This window comes from Melanotaenia boesemani, chromosome 15 (genome assembly GCF_017639745.1).
Source record: "Melanotaenia boesemani isolate fMelBoe1 chromosome 15, fMelBoe1.pri, whole genome shotgun sequence".
Taxonomy (NCBI): domain Eukaryota; kingdom Metazoa; phylum Chordata; class Actinopteri; order Atheriniformes; family Melanotaeniidae; genus Melanotaenia; species Melanotaenia boesemani.
The window spans coordinates 15,346,681-15,365,650 of record NC_055696.1 but is presented as its reverse complement, the minus strand read 5'-3'; the positions used below and the strand labels follow the sequence as shown (position 1 = coordinate 15,365,650).

The window sequence follows — 18,970 nt, the reverse complement described above, 5'->3', positions numbered from 1 at the left end:
CTCAATTTCAGGAGGAAGAGCAGTCATCTACCAACCTGAAAGTCGGTGGTTCCAAGCTTCCCCTGACTCCATGCCAAAATGTCCTTAGTGTCTTCCCGATGTGTCTATCGAGGAATAAATGTGTGTGTTAAAGCAAAGCACTTAGAAAATAACAGCAGATGTGCTGTATGAGTGTGTGTGTGAATGTGACATGTAGTGTAAAGTGCTTTGAGTGGTCAAGATGACTAGAAAAGCATTATATAAGTCCGTCCATTTACCATGTAGTCTAAGATAACTTTATTTATATTCATATTTAACCTTATAACTCTTATTGCTTCCAGTATCACTGGCAGAAAGGCTCAAGCGCTGTATGCCTGTAAAGCAGAGCATGACTCTGAGCTGTCCTTCATCGCTGGGACCATTTTTGAGAACGGTGAGTTTTACTCTGGGTGTGTCGGCTGTGAGGATGAGGGAAAGAATGTGTGTTGGTGCAGAGAAACACACACAGTCAACCAGAGGAATGAGCATTTCCTTGGTTCTACATTTCTCTGTTACAGTTCATAATTGTGTTTTTATTTGTATGCAAATTGTTCTGAAAGGGTTCTTATTACAGTTTTTAATTTACTAAATCTTGTGAATGATTATTGGCACGTTGAATCCAAAGGGTGTCAAGTAGTTTCCCATTTGTTAAATGTTATTTAGTCTGGCACTTTGTATTAACATGCAATGTGCTTGGAGGCGCTTAGAGAATGCTGGCAAGCAGACAAGACTGCGGCGAATGCAACGCATGGCTCTTAAACATGGCAAAGATGTTAATTTGTTTCAGATTGGAAGAGTGTGTTTTGTTTTGGATAAAAATAAAGTAAGGTAAAAGTAACCCTACACAAGCACACAGTGGCTGATCTTTCAGTCTTTTTCTTTATTTATCTTTCCACCCACTTTACTGTCAGACTCCTATATCAGCTTTATTTTTTCCTAAACTCCCACATTAAATTTCTTTGCTCAGCTCTATTGAAAGCTGGATTGAATAAATTTGATTATATAAAGCCAGTAATGCTATGTTCTGCTTCACTTAACATACATAATAAGAGTTGACCTGTACAGCTACTATCGTATGTTTGCATGTCAGAAATTGTATTTCCCTTCAAACACACACAACAGGAGTGGCAGGGGTTCATTTTTTTCTGCCATGCCAGTTGACAAATGGTCCCTGTGCTCTAAATAGAGTGAGCTGCATGACGACTGCTGGGAGTTATGTAATGCAGATCAGTGTCATCTGAGCCCCTTGGGCCAAATTGTGACCTGGGGGACATGTAATCCGCAAAGTGGTATCTGAGCACTGCAGTCTTTTCATCAGCAGCCAAGGACGTAGCGCTCCATCTGTCACCATGGAGCTTTTTTCTTTTTTTTTTTTTTTAAGGATCCAGCATACAGATTTGATGAGTGTGATGAGTGTTTATCTTAATTACTACAGTTGAAATTAATCTTCTTGCATACTAGCGGCAAATTTAATTCAGACAAAACAGCGACGATCAAATACAAACACTGTGTGGGTTGAGTTCATATTTGGTTTCTTCCATCGATGTAAATCGGAGAAACACCTGTCCGATTCTATCTTCTGCCAATATTTGGATGCAAAAATCTTATGGGTTGTAAGTGGGCTGAAAAAGGGTACGCCATATGATTCTCCACTGGTTCCACATTGGCCACTTGAGAACTTTTTACAATGCTTATACATGGACACAGGAGTACAGAGTGGGCATGCTCTCTTACTTGGGCCAATGACATGGGCAAAACCAAGTTGGGATTTCACATTCAGCCAGTACATAACCTGTGGAAGATCACACGTGTAGCCTTTTTCAGCTCTTTTACAATCTCTGTGGACCCCACATAAAAATGTTGGGTGGATCAGGATGTTTAGATATGAAGGAAGACCATCCTCTTCATATTTCATAATGTCTTTTCTCAATTTACATGAGTGTTATAAGTTTACACATTTGTGCTTGATTAGTATTAAAATTAGCCTTTTTTTTTAACTATTTAATCTAAGTGAATGTTTATTTTTTTCTGTAGTTCATGCTTCCAGGGAGCCTGGCTGGTTGGAAGGGACTTTGGATGGTCGAAAAGGACTGATACCAGAAAACTATGTGGCGTTTCTATAGTCCAGGCCTGACAAAAGAAAGTCATCCGGACTGATCTGGCCATGATAGAACCAGATTCCACTGCACAAAACTCAGCCTATTAAATATTATATTACGATGGATTGGACTGTTGTTTATTTGCTCTTGATTTGACTATATTGGGAAACGAAACTGGACCAAGAAGAACCATATCAAACGGATTTGACAGAGGAACGAAAAATAACGGACCGACGGGGGACAGCCCTAAATTTCACTGGAAGAAAAGACTGGCTGTCACTGGATTTTTGTGGGTGGCTTTCAGAGTTGTGGTGACGAGGATGTGGGAATATGCGTGAAAGAAAGAATTGTAGCTGGAGGTGAGAGAAAATGATCTGTATAGATGAGTTTATATTTTTAAGCTGAAGCTTGTTATTTTCCTTTTCTTTATTTTCATCTGCACTGCCACTGCTTCAGCATCTTTTATTTTCATCAGGAAGATACAGAGAACTTTTTGCAGTGTAAATGACAGGGAACACGATAAAGATCAAGTACCCTTCAGCATTAAACCTGCTTCCCCACCTCCTCATTAATTGATTCATTGTTAAAGCCCTTGGGAAATTAGACCTGTCAAAACAGACTGAAGTGATTGGGTTTGGTCGTACAGCTCTAAATGTATTTGTGAGCACTGGTTGCAGCAGTTTGGTAATTCATGGTGACAAGACTCAGCCTGGCTAATGTTTCAAAGCTCCATTTAAACAGCAGGGCCCTCAGGGCAGATCAGCAGCAGATGAGATTGCCTCAAACGGTTCGCCGAATGGTCAGCATTAGCGTTCATGTTTATAATGCTTCCCCCTGTAGAGCCCTCTCAAAAAAATGTGAAAAATTTCAAACAAGTTCCACAAACAGATCATAAGTTTACAATGAAGTGTAGGAGTAGCAGCTAAATCCTGCTGGTTAAAACAAGCCAAGCTGCAAGGCCTCACTGTGTGGAGCCATGAGTCATGTTTGCACTATGTCGCTCTATTTCTTGGAGTTGTAATCAACCTGGAAGTTGTACGTTTTACAATGTGCAGATTTGGGTTCTTTGTAGAAGAGGATTAATCTCTACAGCACAGAGGGAGCTAACAATGTCATCTGATCAACAACCACAGGGACTTTTTTCCCTTTTTTTTCAGTTTTTATGTTAAATAAAATAAAATTCAGATAAAATAGATAGACATTTGCATTTGGATTCAGAGCTTACAGCCAAGACTGAGGAGAAAATAAAAGCTTAAAGGGTTTCAAAAGACTTAAATACTTCATTTTCAGAATACTTCTTTAATCTATATAAAAAGTCGGTCTACTTTACAGCTCCTTTCATTTCCTGAGTGGAAGTTCTCCTTTTTCTTTGAACCATCTGTGAATGTTTTGAAATTTTCTGAAAAATAAATCTGCTTATTTTGTTGAACGTTAATAATTCTTTTACATTTTTTGCATTTTAAACATGAAAATCAAATGGGAAAGTTAAAAAAAAAAAAAAAAAAAAAAAAAACTTAAATGTGAAATGAGACTACTTTGTTCATATCTAAACTTATTTATAAGACTTAAAGGCAAAATCTTGGTTTATATGCATTTGAGGTGTTTTATTGGTCTTGTAAATAAAATCAGCTTTTCATGAGGTATAATTTTTTTCCAAGTATGAAATTTTATATTTTGTATTTTTAGGATACTAACTTAATTTCTTAATTCCATCTTTGTTGCCAGATTTTTTTCTTTCTTTTTATGATTTCAAGTCTATCCACAGCCTTAAATAATCTTGCAGATGTTTTGGTGAAGGATTGTACAGAATTAAAAATAAATCTTATATGGCTGTTTTGATTTTAGTCCTGCCTCTTTTTTTTTTTTTTTACTGTACAATGCAACTCAGGAGATTTCCAGTTCTTTTCCAGTTTGTTTCTGTGCTCTGACACCTCTGATTAAAATTATATGAATCTCCCCAACAGATTGCTGTCCAGTTTAGCTCAACCCGGTTCATTTCAGTCTGGTGTGCTGAAGCAAGGAATATCTAAAACCTGCAGCACAGCGGCTCTCAAGCACCATAACATAGACAACCTTGTTCTTTGTAAAAGTGCTGTCCTTAGTTAAAAAGAGCTCAAAATTTTGTTAACATTGGCTAAAATCATTATACCCCTTGAGCATAAAAAGACCAATTTGTATTTGCATACGTGCTACTTTTATCTATTACCACTTCACAGATTCAAACAACTTCAATTCTAAAAGAGCTGGGACAATGTGTTATTTACAAATGAAAACTATGATTTGCAAATCCCATAAAGCTTTTTCCCAACAGAACATAAACAACACATCAACAAACTGAGACAATTTTACAATTCCTTTGAAAAAAATTTACATCTTGAATTTGATGGCAGCAACACATCTCAGAATATTTGGAACAGAGGTAACAAATGCTAGGAAAGTCATTTCCACAGGAAATGAGGAAAAAAATAAAGTTGGAGGAATGTTTGACAACTAATTAAGTTAATTAGCAGGTCAGTAACATGACTCAGCATAAAATGAGTATTTCAGGGATACAGATTCTCTGAGATGTAAAGATGGGCAGAGGTTCATCAGTTGGTGACAAAACTTCATCTAAAAATTAGAAAAATGTTCCTCAACCTAAAATCGCAGATTCTTAAGATTCTACGATCTACAGCTTATAATATCAAAGGAGTCAGAGAATAGTGAGGAATCCCTGTGTGCATTGGGCAAGGCCAAAGGTCAAAACTTGATGCTTATGATCTTCAAGCAGCTAGAATCCTGCATCTGAAGTTTTCTAAAAGAAAACTTGTTCCAACTTGTTTTAGATCAAATTCAAACTGTTTTTTTTTTTTTTTTTTTTTGTTAAATGTTTTATTTACAAGATCTAATATGTTGTTTATGTACCATTGAGAATGAAATAAGGGTTTATGAGATTTGCAAATTTTACAGTGTCCCAACTTTTTGGGACAATGTTATATAAATTTAAATAGCAATTATTTAGCACTACTCTAAAGTAGTAAAGGTCATGTTCAACGACTATGGGAGGTGAGGTAAATGAACAAATCAAACTATTGCTGAGAGTTGGGAAAACAAGAAACTTTATTGTGTAAGATGTTTGAACTAAAGAGAAATCAGTTCTTCTGAATTTCAGCTTTGAACCAGTGATGACAGACAAGTCCGCCGACACAATGCCAAATCCAATGTCAAAGAACAACACAGATAATTCTACATTTAATCAAATAGGTGAAAATATTGACACTGACTACAGAAGAAGTGTAAATACAAACTTATTTTAAAGCAAACATTTTTTTAATAGTTTTTTATATATATATATATATTTATATATATATTACATCGGATTACATCTACATAACTGAAAAACGAACAAAACAGACTTCAGTGAAAGCCATAGCTAGGTCTATCGGTGAATCATGATCTGCCCTTAATCTTGCATGTTTTTACACAAAATAGACTGTGTCAACCAATGTGAGGGTAGTGCAATTCCATCTGGCTCTGGAAAATTTACTTTCACATGCAGATTCAATTTTTATTTTTATTTTTTTTTATTTTAAAGTGACCAGTAAATCCTCACAATAAACATGAGATCCAAAGCCAATACCTTTAGAGAAAAAAAAATCAAAATAAGGAAAATTAATAAACCCAGAAGTGTGCTAGTAGATGCTACACAAAATGTAACTGATTACTTTTTCATTTTTTTTATATTTTATTTTCTTCTCTGCTTTGGTCACTCTTGTAAAACGCAAAAAAAAAAAAAAGAAGAAAAAAACTTTTTACCTCTCCCCCTTAATTTCCTTACATCTTTAAAAACACAGTGAGCAATCATGTACTGACTCCTAGAATTAACATTTACTTCACAAGACAAACATGTTAAACACTTTCTAACGTATTCAACACGTCTACCTTTAGCAAACACAGACAAACGGAGAATTTTTTTTTTTTATCTTTTTCAACCCGTTCAATGTACAAAAATGATTGAGTAAAATTAGTCATATCAAAGAGGATCAAGCTGATGTATTAAATCACAGAAAATAGTAATTTACAATTGATCAATCTCCAAAAGCGCTGATATTTGTCTATTTCCTGATTTGAACTCTTATTTTTCTATGGCTCTCTGTCTCCCTTTCGCAAGGCCTTTAGTTGAGCATGTACTGAAAGATTAAAGAAAAAGCTGTGAATATTGAGGCTGATGTAAAATATATTTAGTAATAGACACGGTTTACATTAGACTGGATATGTCAGCATTGCTATTTACACCTATAGCTATTTAGAAATGAGCAGGTATGTGGTTGCATCTACACATTAAAGCTGGTTTTCTGAAGCACCATCACCTGGAAACAAATGTAATACTGCAAGTCACCCAAAAAACTTTTAAGATTAATTTTTCCCCAGAATAACCAAAACACAGCAATGCGAGAAGCCTCAATGCCGAGTCAGCGGACTCAAGCCGAAAGCCCTCTCGCTGTACATAAAACGACCCCAGTGTGAGTCACACACCCCCCCTTTTAGCAGAATTGGCTAAATTTTTAAAAAGCAACGACTCTTAATTGAGTAGCAGCTTGTAGCATCCAGAGCCTGCTGTGCCATTAGCTGTCAGTAACATACAAATGACTGGTCTCCATGGCAACATGCTACCTGGTTTCTCAACTGACATTCAGAGTTGTGTGTGCAGCAGAGAGGCTAAAATCCATACAGTTGGCATTTTGGGGAGAGAGACCGGTAGAAGTGTGCTGATGCACGTCTGACCTGTTGATGCATTTTTGCTTTGGCCATCAAATAAGCTGGTGTGGATTTTTATTTCACATGGTAGATGTTTAAAACGCTGACCAGCACTTGTTTGATTTTAGAAGAAATTACAGCTTACTTAAATTAATAAGTGAGTGTGTGAGAGAGAGAGGAAAAAAAACTATTTGAGAATCTCATTCTTGGATGATAACAATCAGCCATTTTAAGCTGGTGTGTGACACTGAAGATTGAGCACCCTGAAGCAAAATTACAACAACATCATGATGCCAAATCTCAGCTAGATCAGTACCCTTTTCATATCTCCAGGGGGAAAAAAAAGGTAAAAGCCTGGTGTCATATTTGGCACTAGTGAGATGCACGTAAGTGATATAATCACTCATAGCCTGAGCTTTGATTTAGATCATCATTTAAGCGAAACTGCACATTCTTCCAACAGTGAGATGACAGTGATTAAAGGGTAGGTCTGTGTAAAATGGCACTATGCATATTCTTAGTCTCATGGGTCACGATGATCTTAAATGCCTAAAGATAAAAGCTAACCGGCTTTTTTCGTGTTTCTTTCCCCTCGCTTTATCCAGAACTAAAGGAGCAGCCAGGTCACCTTTTCTTAAGAACTTTTTTCCCCGCACTGGGTTACATTCTTGCTTTTCATTTCCGGAGAAATATGTGGGAAGGATAATTATGGCAGCACAATTCAGGTTGAGTTTGTTCGTAAGAATTTCCCAATACTTGCTGCAATTATATTATCTGAGTCGTAATCACTGTACTCCTATTAGATTCCAAAATAAAAAAAACAAACTGGCCATTCATGTACCTGTGTGGCAATTTTCTGAGGTGAAGGGGGAAAAGTAATCTGGCGATGCAAAGTGAACCTTCATAAAACTGCATTTTCAACTCCAGTTGTGGGAATAATTCACTTGGTATGTACGCAGATAGCAGTAAAAGGGCAGCTCTGACTTTATGCCAGGTCTACTTAAAGCATTATGGCTATTTTCTGAAACAAAGACACCCTGGATTTCTTTTACTTGTGTTTATCCAAAAGCAATGTGATTATAAAACCCCCAATATGTATGATTTTTTTTTTTTAAATCATTCAGTTTAACTAAATTCTAACATTTAACTCCCTCACAGTTCTGTGTTTAGATTCCAGTGTGGTTTATTTACCACAATGCTGGTGGCAGCGTCTGCAAAACTGATAAAGAAAAGGACATTTGTTTATATAATCTGGGAGATGAAGTGTATTTATAAAATATGGTATGTTACGTGGCTGGAAAAGGGAAAACTCTTCTTTTATACCCAATTGAACTTTTTCAAGACCTGATGATGTTAAACTGCTCTCACGCTTTCTTATCCGTACTATTTTCTGTTATCACACACACGCATTTGCTGATCAGAACAAAGACAGAGAGATCCTCCCACATTATAAGCACCAGAATGTCAGCTTGGAAAGAAAACAAAAAATTGCCAGAGTCGAAAAACTAAAAACGGATAAAAAATATGCAGAATGATATTGACGTTAGAAAACAATGGGTTTCAAGGGGATGGCTATGAAGAGCTTAAAAACTAAAAGGCACTGGTTTTCCCTCTGATACATCCTGTGTAAACATTTGGCCAAGTGAATGTGTGTCTGCTTATACTCTGTGACTTCTGCATGTGTGGTCAGCGAAGCACGTCTGCATACAATAAATGAAGAATATTCCTCTTGGTCAGGTATATATAACTATTTGTCCTTATTGTCCTGTAGTCCGGAAAAAAAAAAAAGAAGGTTTCAGATTTTTTTTGTTTTCACTGCCAGGAGTCTACTGGAAACCCCAGAAAGTGAGCAATCACTACATCCATGGTGCATGTCATGCAGTGGGAGGAAATTGTGTTTGTAGGTGTTGGTTTTTCCAGTGAAAACAGCAATAAAACTCTGTAGGCTGAAAAGAGTAAGAAGCTAATGGACGCTGTTAGAAAACATTATAGACATCTGAGGTCAGGGCCATGAGCTAGGGGCTGAAAAAATAGATTTTCCAAAAGACATTCAGATGCCAAATTCTTCCTGGTTGGCCGAGAGGACGGGCTACGAGTCAGTGGTTGGACGTCCCGCTGAAGGACTGGAATATGACATTTGAGGCCACAGGTATTGTGCTCTGAGGCTAAAAGACTGAGGCCTGGAGGGGTGCAGCAGAATCCCCAAAGGGAGCCTAGGAGAAAGCCGAGGAGCTGCAGAGTGATGAGGGAGGCAGGATAAGCAAATTCTCGGGCAGGGCAGGATTTAAGGCATTGATTCACAGTGTAAGGCAGTCATTTCTGATGAAACAGCAGAGGTTTAACGCTCCCATCTTTGAATTTTGGTATCTGGTTGGTGATGATTTCTGCCAGCATCTCTGGGAATTCCACTCTGAGGGTTTTATTCACAAAAGTGTAGAAGCAGATCTGCAGAAGACCCTCAACCATCTGGAGGAGACAGACAGAGGCAGAGAGATTAGTGGGAATCACATGTAAAGTTTTTCTTTTCTTTCAGTTTGGAAAATTATTTCTAAAGTAACTTTGACTAAACATAATGCAGGTCTTCACTACCTCAATAAAGTTTTTTTAGACAGGCAGAGATGGAAAATGCATCAGAATTGACTGGAGCACAATATGACCTTATTCCTCCAGTTGATGATGCCTCTTAGCCTGACTGATATGAACAATTACATTGATAATATGCAAAGATGCCATTTTAAGACTAGAACAGTGTAGATTGGTAAGCAGACAAAGAGAAAGTCCTTTTCAGTACAGTAGGTTTCATTGTGTGTGATTTTCTGACCTCCTGCATGGAGTCCAGTAGCTTAGTTAGCTGGTAGAAACGCTGCCAGTTCTGACTGGCATTCTCCTCTCTCTTGACGATGGCTTTTCCCAGCTCCTTGATGTACGTCATCCTGATCTCATCAAAAACCGCCTGGCTCTTCAGGCCTTCTTTCGGAACTACACACAAAACACACACAATCAGAGACATCAGGTTTGTATCTTATCCAGCTTGCAACTTAAAAAAATTAAACTAAAATCATGTGTGACACTTTTTTTGATTAAAAAATGTGATTTGCCAAAGCTTGCAAACACCAAATGGTTTGATGCCTATCAGGATTTTTAGGAGTTTTATTTGGCAGGCATGGAAACTTTTCTGTGAGGTCCTCAGGCTGGAGTTCTCTATCTCTGCTGTTGGTGGGGGGGATTTTTTAGGACAGCTGTGAAATAAGTCTACATCTTCTAAAAAGTTATCTTATGTACTCATTTAATATGCATGTAGTCCTATTCACCCACAGTGGGTGGGCCATCTGGATAGATTTTGAAGTGAACAGCTGGTTAGGCACACTCAAACTCAAACTAGAAATCTAACAACAGCGTTGCCATTTCTCTCATCTTCTCTTTATTCTGTTCTCTGCTGCAGCAAACAACACATGGCATTAAATAGCCATTAAAACTTACTGTTTGGGACCCCAGCATGTAACCTTAGGAGGCACTAGGTAAACACTCAGATACATGTAAGCACCGTTGCAGGCAGCGGAAAATAAACCGTAAGTAACATTAATAGCTGCTGTGCCACGAGTGTACAGCAAATGATTTTGCACACTTAGGATCAAACATGTGACTGTTTTTAGGAACATGCGCTCATGCTTCTACCTTTCGAAGCAGCTAAATCTTTAAAATGCAATTGTTATAATTGCCACATCACCACATGAACTCGTCAGTCTGCTGCACGGCACCGTGCCCATAGAGAGCAACAGTCACTTGCAGGGATTATGTAAAGCCACAGAGGGCATGACATACTGCCAGATTTACATAATAAGACAGATAAATGGGAGACAGGGCAGTGTGAAAGCTGTCAGGACTTTCTGTGTTTGAAGGTCCTGCAGAAAAACTCTTACAACTTCTACTAAGGAAACTTTGACATCCTATTACTATACGTGTTTGTTTTACATATTTAATAGTAATTAATGTGTTAATAGGAAAACTACCTTGACCTACTTTTATAAGTTATTCACATCCACATGGTAGACATGTTGATGTCACTAAAAGTGAAGACTTTCCTTCCACTTTGCAATGAAAACCATAATAAATAAAAGTCTCCCATAGGTGACTTTAATACTCTAATGTTTTTGAGATATGATTAAACCAGTTCAAACCTAAGCTGTCCTGACCTGATAGTTTTACCATCCTTGAGGGAACCAGATGGAAATAGCTGTCAGGTCCAAAACTGCAACCACTGCTCAGTATGGAAATGTAATTTCCTCTGCAAGATGAGCAGAAGTGCATCTTTTTCTCCCCACCACTCACCAAAAATAAGGCAGAGAACAGCCGCCTCCTCAGCAAAAAGTGAAGAATTTTATTAATTTATACACTTTTTAAAGATTTTTTTCCTTTTTTTTTAAAACACACATTTAAACATACATTAAGTATTTTCTTTTTTGAATAGGTTGAGAGAATGGGTTAACCTTTTTTCTCCAGCCTCTCTGATGTGTGTATTTGACAGCACAAATTAAATCTACTTAGAGTAAATTAACAACACTTGAATAAATCTTGACTGAATCCATTTTTTTCCTCAGCAAAAATGAAATGAGGAAAAAGGCTCTGTTGTAATGAGTTTTTCATGAAGTGCTCTTATTTAAGCAATTTGTGATGATTATGTAACAGCTCTTGCTTGACCTCCCTGTATTCTTCCTGTTAACTGTCTCTGTCAGACACTTGGTTCTTTTCAATGAATACAGAGCCTGCAGAACCTTTAAAGAACTTCCACTTTCAGAAAGATCTTTGAGCTAAATGTAGCAGCACTTTATTAAAAATCTGTTTTATTGATTTATTTATAAATAAAAAATTTCGAAAGGAAATGTCACAGCTCTGCATTCCTGCAGTATTAAAGATCATCTTTTAAAAAGATCACAAAATGCAAAGAAAGCGACAGCTGGAAAACTAACAATACTGAAAGTAAACCTTTCCTAAATATTCTTTTATTTTACTGCTCCTGCTTCGTTTAAAAGTCAGTGTCTCTTGGTGACACTTGAAAGAGCGCAAAATCACTTCATCTGCACTTCAGCAGCTTAAACACACGGATAAAAAAAAGCCACCATTAAACCAAACAATGACAACAAATGACAAGTGTGCAAAAGCCCAATTCCAAGATCTAATGTAAACAAAAAGAAAACCCCCACCAAGGTGACACCAGCTGAAACTCATCTCTAAAACTGTTTCTACAAAACTGGATTTTGTGAGTAGATTGTAAATATCCAGCTGGGGTCGCAACAGGTTTTTCCTCCCTCTTTCTTTTTCTTTTTGCCTTTTGTACGCATATATTGTATTTTGCAAGTCCTGTTTTTTAACAAAGCAAAATAAATCCCCTAGCAAAACCCGAACACATAAAACAATTCTGTTCAGCGTGTTCAAATGCGAGGCCTTCAGCAGTGGAGGTAAAGCTCTTTATCATTCATGCTAAGAGAACTACATTTATTTTTTCTTGCTTTTTTGTTCAGTGTTACACAAAAAATAATGATGCCGAACCATATGCAGCTGCAAGAATGCTTTTTTTAACCCTGAAGAACACTTTGTATAGAATGGGTCAGATTTACACATGGGTTCAGAAAGGCTTCTCATTTTTGTTTGAACTTATCAAAAAATCAAATAAATTAATTTATACTCTGTGTTTAAATGTGCAAATGAAAAAGAATTAAATATTTTAAGACTCATTGAGGAGAGTTGTATTACCTGTACTGAGCAGTAAAAGCACCTTCATGCACAGGTACTCGTCATAGGACACCTGCAGCCTGACAAACTCATTGCAGATCTTCAGCATCTGCTCGCACTGGTCATTCATGAAGGGCAGCTTCATGCGCTCCCTGAAATGGGAAAGAAAAGGGAAAATATAAATGATCAGCGTACGTTGGATTAGACATAAAGATTTTTTTATTTGTCCTGTAATTCAATTCTCGCCAGGAAAGCCCCGCAGAAAAACTAGACTGTAAAACCAGTCAGGATGGATTTCCACACCTCACTTCCACTCCCACACAGCCCACATAATGTTTTATACCCCTAAAATCAATACAGCACATTCTCCAGAAACATAGCTGTGGGCTTCAGCACTGTCAATTCAATCTGACCAATTGCAGTGCTAATGGCAATGACTCCTTCACCTTTCATGTCTATTTTTACTGCGCTGTGCGTTTACGTGTTTATGAGGAGCTTCAGTCACAGCAAAGGCCACGAAGCCACTGTAGGAAATGAAACCGCCAATGTGAGCAGGTTCAGCTGTTTAAGATTAAAAGTGAAACATAATAAGACAGTATTCAAATTCTGACCCTCAATAGTACAATAATATTAAAAAGACGGGAAACCTAAAAGGCAATTAGAAAATATCTGGTCAAAACACAACCGAGTTGAGGAGAAAATAAAAGTAAAAGGCTTACAAAGGAAAATATGATGTGTAAACTTTTTTGGGGTCTTTTCATTTCGTTTATTCCGTACAATGCTTGCCTAGTGGCTTCTTTGACACAGAAAGACTGAGCAGCTTGTTTGCACTCTGTCATTTGTTAAATTTTACAAATCAGATGAGACTGAGCATTTCTGGAGAGCAGCCTTAAGCAGACGGAAGATAAATCAGAGCATTTTAGACAGAAAGTGTCAAGAGGTGCTTCAGCTGTATAAAGCAGGAGAAAAAGAGTGATTTATGATTTATGAAGAGTGAAGCACAGCTAGATGTTTAGTAGACCCTCAGAACAACGTTATTAACCTTTAAATACACATAATGTACTGGAGCCATGCCTGATTCATGTTTATATCTGGTGCCATTTCATTTTGTGTAAGGAATGTGGTTTTTAAAGTAGCACCACATAACTTTCTGACCTTAAAATATGAATTTTGACTTGTTTTGATAGCACAGTAACATTTAACATGCATATTCCTGTAGCCATCGTTGCCCAGCAGCTTCTCGAGGCTGAGAAACTGCACTTTATAACTTTTCTTTCCAGGACGCCGCGTCAGGTTACAGCTGAGTTTTGCTTAAACTGATGTCACATGCTAGAAACTGGATATCAACACATGGCTTGTTTTGAATGCGCACCCTGGCTGATTGGTCAACAAAATATCATTAGAGGAAGAGAGGAAACAAACAAAAGAAAGGGAAAAAGAAGGGACAAGAAACATAGGAATGTCTTTTACTGGCTGGAGAGGGCTCAGAGTAGAGGCAGGATGCAAGATGCTTTCTGAATTAGACATCGTTAGGGGACGTGTCTTTTATTAGAAAAAAACAAAAATGAGATTTAAGAGGCTATAAATACACCAAATTGTCCAGGTGTCCTTTTCTAGTGACAAGTCAATACGGTGAGGAGATCAATGACACACGAGTCTGCCTCCTAAGAAGATTGAACCAGGACGTGATTAACTTAGCTTGACACAAGAACCGGAGCAAGGGTAAAGAACTCTCTAGAAATCCTCAAATGCTGATTTTGCTTTTCTGTTTGTGTGCTAAATCAACAACACTATCAACTACACTTTCAGATAAACTTAGCCAAGTTAGCGTCATTGCCTCCTGGATCATACTGTACTGCTTCACACACAAAGCTCACACATAGTGGGATCTAACCCTACAAAAGCTGTTGTTTGAGCAATTATTCTCAGTTCTTTGGCAGCCACCTGTTTATTTTAACACATCATGTTTCCACCTTGTGACCTCACTTGTATTAAATCTAAGCTTAGTCATGCACAGATAGATGGATGATTGTTTGAGGGGGGTGCTGAAGGGAAACTGAAGCCCCGAAATAAAAAAAGGCCAATCGAATCTCAAAGTTTTCGTCCTGAAGAAAGGACACACAAATATACAACAGCTGGCCTTATTACACACTTGTTGATGACGAGATCGGGAGCGAAGCAGAGCATGTTGCCGTTACACTGCTCATAGGACCTCCAACCGAGACTGAAGGACATGAGGAAGAGCCAAGAGCACTGCAGCAATGTCATCTGGTCATCAAGGTGCAGGTTACGGAAGCCTGAAAGAGTTGTAAAAAGAGGGGTGTAAAAGTAAATAAATAAATAGAAAAACAGATATGCCTTAAGGTACAGTCTAATCAATTAAGATATTGTTGCTGTCGGGCAAAAACCTCCTTTGTCCAAAATTTGTGATTTTCACTTTCCTTCATAAATCAGTACTATTGGTTACCTCTTATGTCTGTCTGTAGTTTTACAAATATTTAACCATATATAACCAATATGATGTAAAACACGATACCAAGTTTGATGATATTATGTCCATTATTACAAAAACCATACAGTTTTATTCATTTTTTGAAAAATAACAGTTTTGGACATTGGAGGTTTGTGCCCGACAGCAGCAATATTTATTTTTTTAAGTTCTGCTTCCTTATTGTGAACATATTTGCTTTATCTTCAAAGTTAACTTGTATGCCTACATGGAAGGATGACAAGATCACACAACTAGTGAATCTAACTCTTGAATCACATCAATAGATATACATCCCTTTTATCTAAAAGCCATGTCACCATTGTTTCTGTGTGTATGGCATGCAGAAACATGCAACATATCCCTCACCAAACCAAAGCCAAAGAGGTTTCAGTTACCTGGCAGCGACTTGGCCCACTTGACTGCAGAAATGACCTGTTGCCCCCCGAGCCTATTGAGAGTGGTCATAAGCCGTGTAGAGGTGTCCGGCAGCGTGCTGTCATAGCCTGAGTAGATGACCTCTGGTTCAATGGCCTTGAGCACGGACAGCATGGTGGGCACAAGTTGGGGCATGCTCCTGGGTATGAGTGGAACAGGCATGCTGCTAATGGGCTCTGATGACCCAGCAGGCACTTTAAGCTTGCCCAGCTTCTTGTTTTTCCTCGCTATGAAAAGAGAACAGATAAAGGATTATTCAACAAAGTACAATTTCCACGCCTTGTTGGTTGTTATTGAGGGTAATTAAGAGCATCAAGAACCTCAACTCATATCACTAGGACTTCATCAAAACATTTTTTTCAGTATGAATATTCTCATTTTGTCATTCATCGGTTAGTCTGTTTATAAATAACAATCAAATCAAATTTATTTAAAAAACAACAAAAAAGTTGTATATATATATATATATATATATATATATATATATATATATATATATATACATATATATATATATATATAGTAACATGAAAAGGAAAAGTAAGTCCTTTATCAATTGTAGTGTTTCACATATCAGAACATACCAACATAGATGCTGCTTTGAATCCAGCAGCTGTTTTTCTTTTCAGTCTGCTGGAAATAAATGATTGTGATTGGTCATTTAAAGCCATCCATTTTATTTGAGAACGCACAAATCCAAAGTCGATAATTTGATAAAAAGTGACTTAGGACCTCTTAGTGAGATATCCATTGTTAGGTTCAGTTAAAGTGAACTGAACTAAAATAAACTAAACTAAAATAAAATTTAACTAAAATAAATGTTGGAGATACCTGCGTCCTTCCCTACAATGAACCAGGATATATAGAAATGCATGGTTGGGGTTGGAGATAACCCCATTATTTATGTGGAGATTTATATATACATGTTCAAATTTCTTCATCTTTATGGTGAAACTGTTACAATTTTCACCTGTAGACAAACACAGCCATCACATGAGCTGATCTGGAATGAAAGACGACAATCTCGCCTGTGCATACCCTCTGTTGATCGCTTTACCTCTGTAACGATTATATCCCGGTTTAGCCCTTTGGCCTGAACTTGACAAATGATTAAAAACAAATAAGATGAGGAGGTCAGGTCAAAACATTTGGCACTGCTGATCTCTCCAGTGCCAAATGTGTGTGTGTGTGTGTGTGTGTACTTGAACTCATTCTTGATCAATACAACAGACACTGCACCATCGTTGCCCACCCTATGTACATTAATTAGGCCTTTTTTCATTATTTTTTTCCTTTTACATTTCCTCAAATCAAATTTTAAAAACATATTACCTGTTGAAAGGTTACCATGAAAAGAACAAGCTTTCCTATTCACTACCTTTTTAATTTCCTCTCTTAGCGTTTCTATGGAAACTACAAGCCTTTCAGATTGAAGCCTGTCTGCTGATGCTCTGACATCCATCAAATCTCTCTTTCACTCATCCCCCCTCACTTTCTCTGCATCTGAAACCACCCTTGTCTCTGTCTCACAAGCACTGCACTGTTTCACATGTATTCTCGTGCAAAACCAAATTGTAAAAACTACTGACAGCAGTGTCATGCCCTAAGGAAGCATAAGCTTTAATAACACAAAAACCAACATCAAATGTACAACGATTTATATGCTTCATTTGTTGCTTCCTTCATCTATCTTCCTTAACCCTGTCACACCTTAACTGCTGCACTGACCCAACAATGTATCCCTTGAAGCAGAACTAAAGGAAAGATCACCAGGTATTTCAAGGCAAAATTGAACTATGTGCTTGTCAACGTCTTGGAGGAAGCAGTACACTTGTATTTGGCCTCCTCACCTACGTAGAGCAGAACATTCACAGGTGAACATGCAAAAAAGTTCACAGAAATAAATGAATAAAAACTTCAGTGGTACCAGATGCAAGTCTGTGCTTTAACCTTTGTATTAAAATCATGTTGCTTGTTTTATTAGAAAAAATTATTTAAATTTTAAAATAAAATAATATATGATAAAAACTCAATTGGAGTGACATTTAGTTCAACAGGTAGGGCAGCTGGCCCATGTGTGGAGTCTACAGGTCCTTGATGCTGCCAGCCCTGGTTTTAATCCCACCCTGGGACCCTCTGCGGCATGTCTCCACACACAAATGCCTCGTTTCCACCAGTGGGTGGGGATCGGGACAGGACGGTTAGGGTATGGATATGGTCTAAACTGCAATCTCGCTACGTTTCCACATCCAACTGTAAACTTACTTGAGAAGCGGAGTATCAGCCGGGTGGCAATAGATATCTCAGCTAAGTAATAGCATGACGCCTCACAGCGCAGCTCCTTCCTTAACGTATGATCAAAACACGACTCAGAAACAAAGGAGGACAATGGTGGTTATCCAACAGTTTGTGTTCTTTCTTCTTGGCGGTGCTTCAACAAAAAGAAATATGTTGTTCTATACAAGGAGCTGTTCCTGCTTTGTTCTGATACCATGTCGCACGTGAAATGACTTTTCTTTCTCAACCAATCAGACTGTTGTGTGTCAAACTTCGCCCTTTCAGGTCAGGTCGATTAGATTGGTACCCCAACGAAAGGGTTCCAAAAATTGTGACTGGTTGGGTCAGATATTAGGGTACCCTTCCCAGTTTTCAAGTGTGGAAACAAAAAAAAAAAGCATCCCAACCTGCCCGACCTATTGGTGGAAACAGGGCTAAATGAACACAAGTAATCCTCAATGTTCCATCTTGGGGCATCTTCTGTTTAACATTTACATGCGCCCATTGGCACAGGTCATGAAAGAACAACAAAATTAGTTACCATAGTTACGCAGATGACACACAGATAAATATTACAATATCACCAGGAGACAAAGGCCCTGTACAGACTCTTGGTAAATGCATTGAGGAGATTAATGATTGGATGTGTCTGAACTTTCTTCACTTAAACAAAAACAAAAATGAGGTGATTGTCTTTGGAGCCAAAGAGAAACGTTCAAAGGTCACCACAGCGCTTCATTCTTTACACCTAAAAACCACCAACCAGGCTAGAAAAATGTAGAGATGGACTCAGGCTAATTAAAAAAAAAATAGTCAGCCTATGGGTTAGGGTTATCAAGGGTGAAAAATCTGAGCAGAACTTGTAAAAAACTAGTCTATGCTTTCATCTTTAGTCGGCTTGATTATTGTAGCAGTGTCTTTACAGGTCTACATAAAAAAAAAATATATATCAATTAGACATTTGCAGCTTATTCAGAACTCTGCTGCTCAAGTGAAGAAAGTGGACCACACCAGTCCAGCTCTGAGGTCTTTACACTGGCTGCCTGTTTGTCAGCGAATAGACTTTAAAGTTCTGCTGCTGGTCTATAAAGCTCTGAATGGTTTAGGACCAAAATAGATCAGTGACCCCTTGACCCAGTATGAACCCACCAGACCCTTCAGATCATCTGTGTCTGGTCTTTTA

At 37.8% G+C, this 18,970-nt stretch overlaps 2 protein-coding genes across 6 annotated transcripts in view; one reads left to right on the top strand and one right to left on the bottom strand.

Annotated features, from left to right (window-relative positions):
* LOC121654443 (rho GTPase-activating protein 26-like) overlaps positions 1–3,961 on the top strand; it is an 87,446-nt gene extending 83,485 nt beyond the window's left edge. The window contains exons 24-25 of the mRNA XM_042008587.1: positions 321–412; positions 2,053–3,961. Of these exons, the coding sequence (XP_041864521.1) occupies positions 321–412; positions 2,053–2,141 (181 nt within the window). The 3' untranslated portion in view covers positions 2,142–3,961. The remainder of the gene's footprint in view (positions 1–320; positions 413–2,052) is intronic.
* Positions 3,962–5,192: 1,231 nt separating this feature from the next.
* Positions 5,193–18,970, bottom strand: part of LOC121654442 (glucocorticoid receptor-like) — a 61,328-nt gene continuing 47,550 nt past the window's right edge. For all 5 annotated transcript variants that reach the window (XM_042008583.1, XM_042008584.1, XM_042008582.1 and 2 more), the window contains 5 exons: positions 15,471–15,737; positions 14,737–14,881; positions 12,606–12,736; positions 9,676–9,833; positions 5,193–9,320 (listed from right to left, as the gene is read on the bottom strand). In XM_042008583.1, the coding sequence (XP_041864517.1) occupies positions 9,168–9,320; positions 9,676–9,833; positions 12,606–12,736; positions 14,737–14,881; positions 15,471–15,737 (854 nt within the window). In that variant the 3' untranslated portion in view covers positions 5,193–9,167. The remainder of the gene's footprint in view (positions 9,321–9,675; positions 9,834–12,605; positions 12,737–14,736; positions 14,882–15,470; positions 15,738–18,970) is intronic.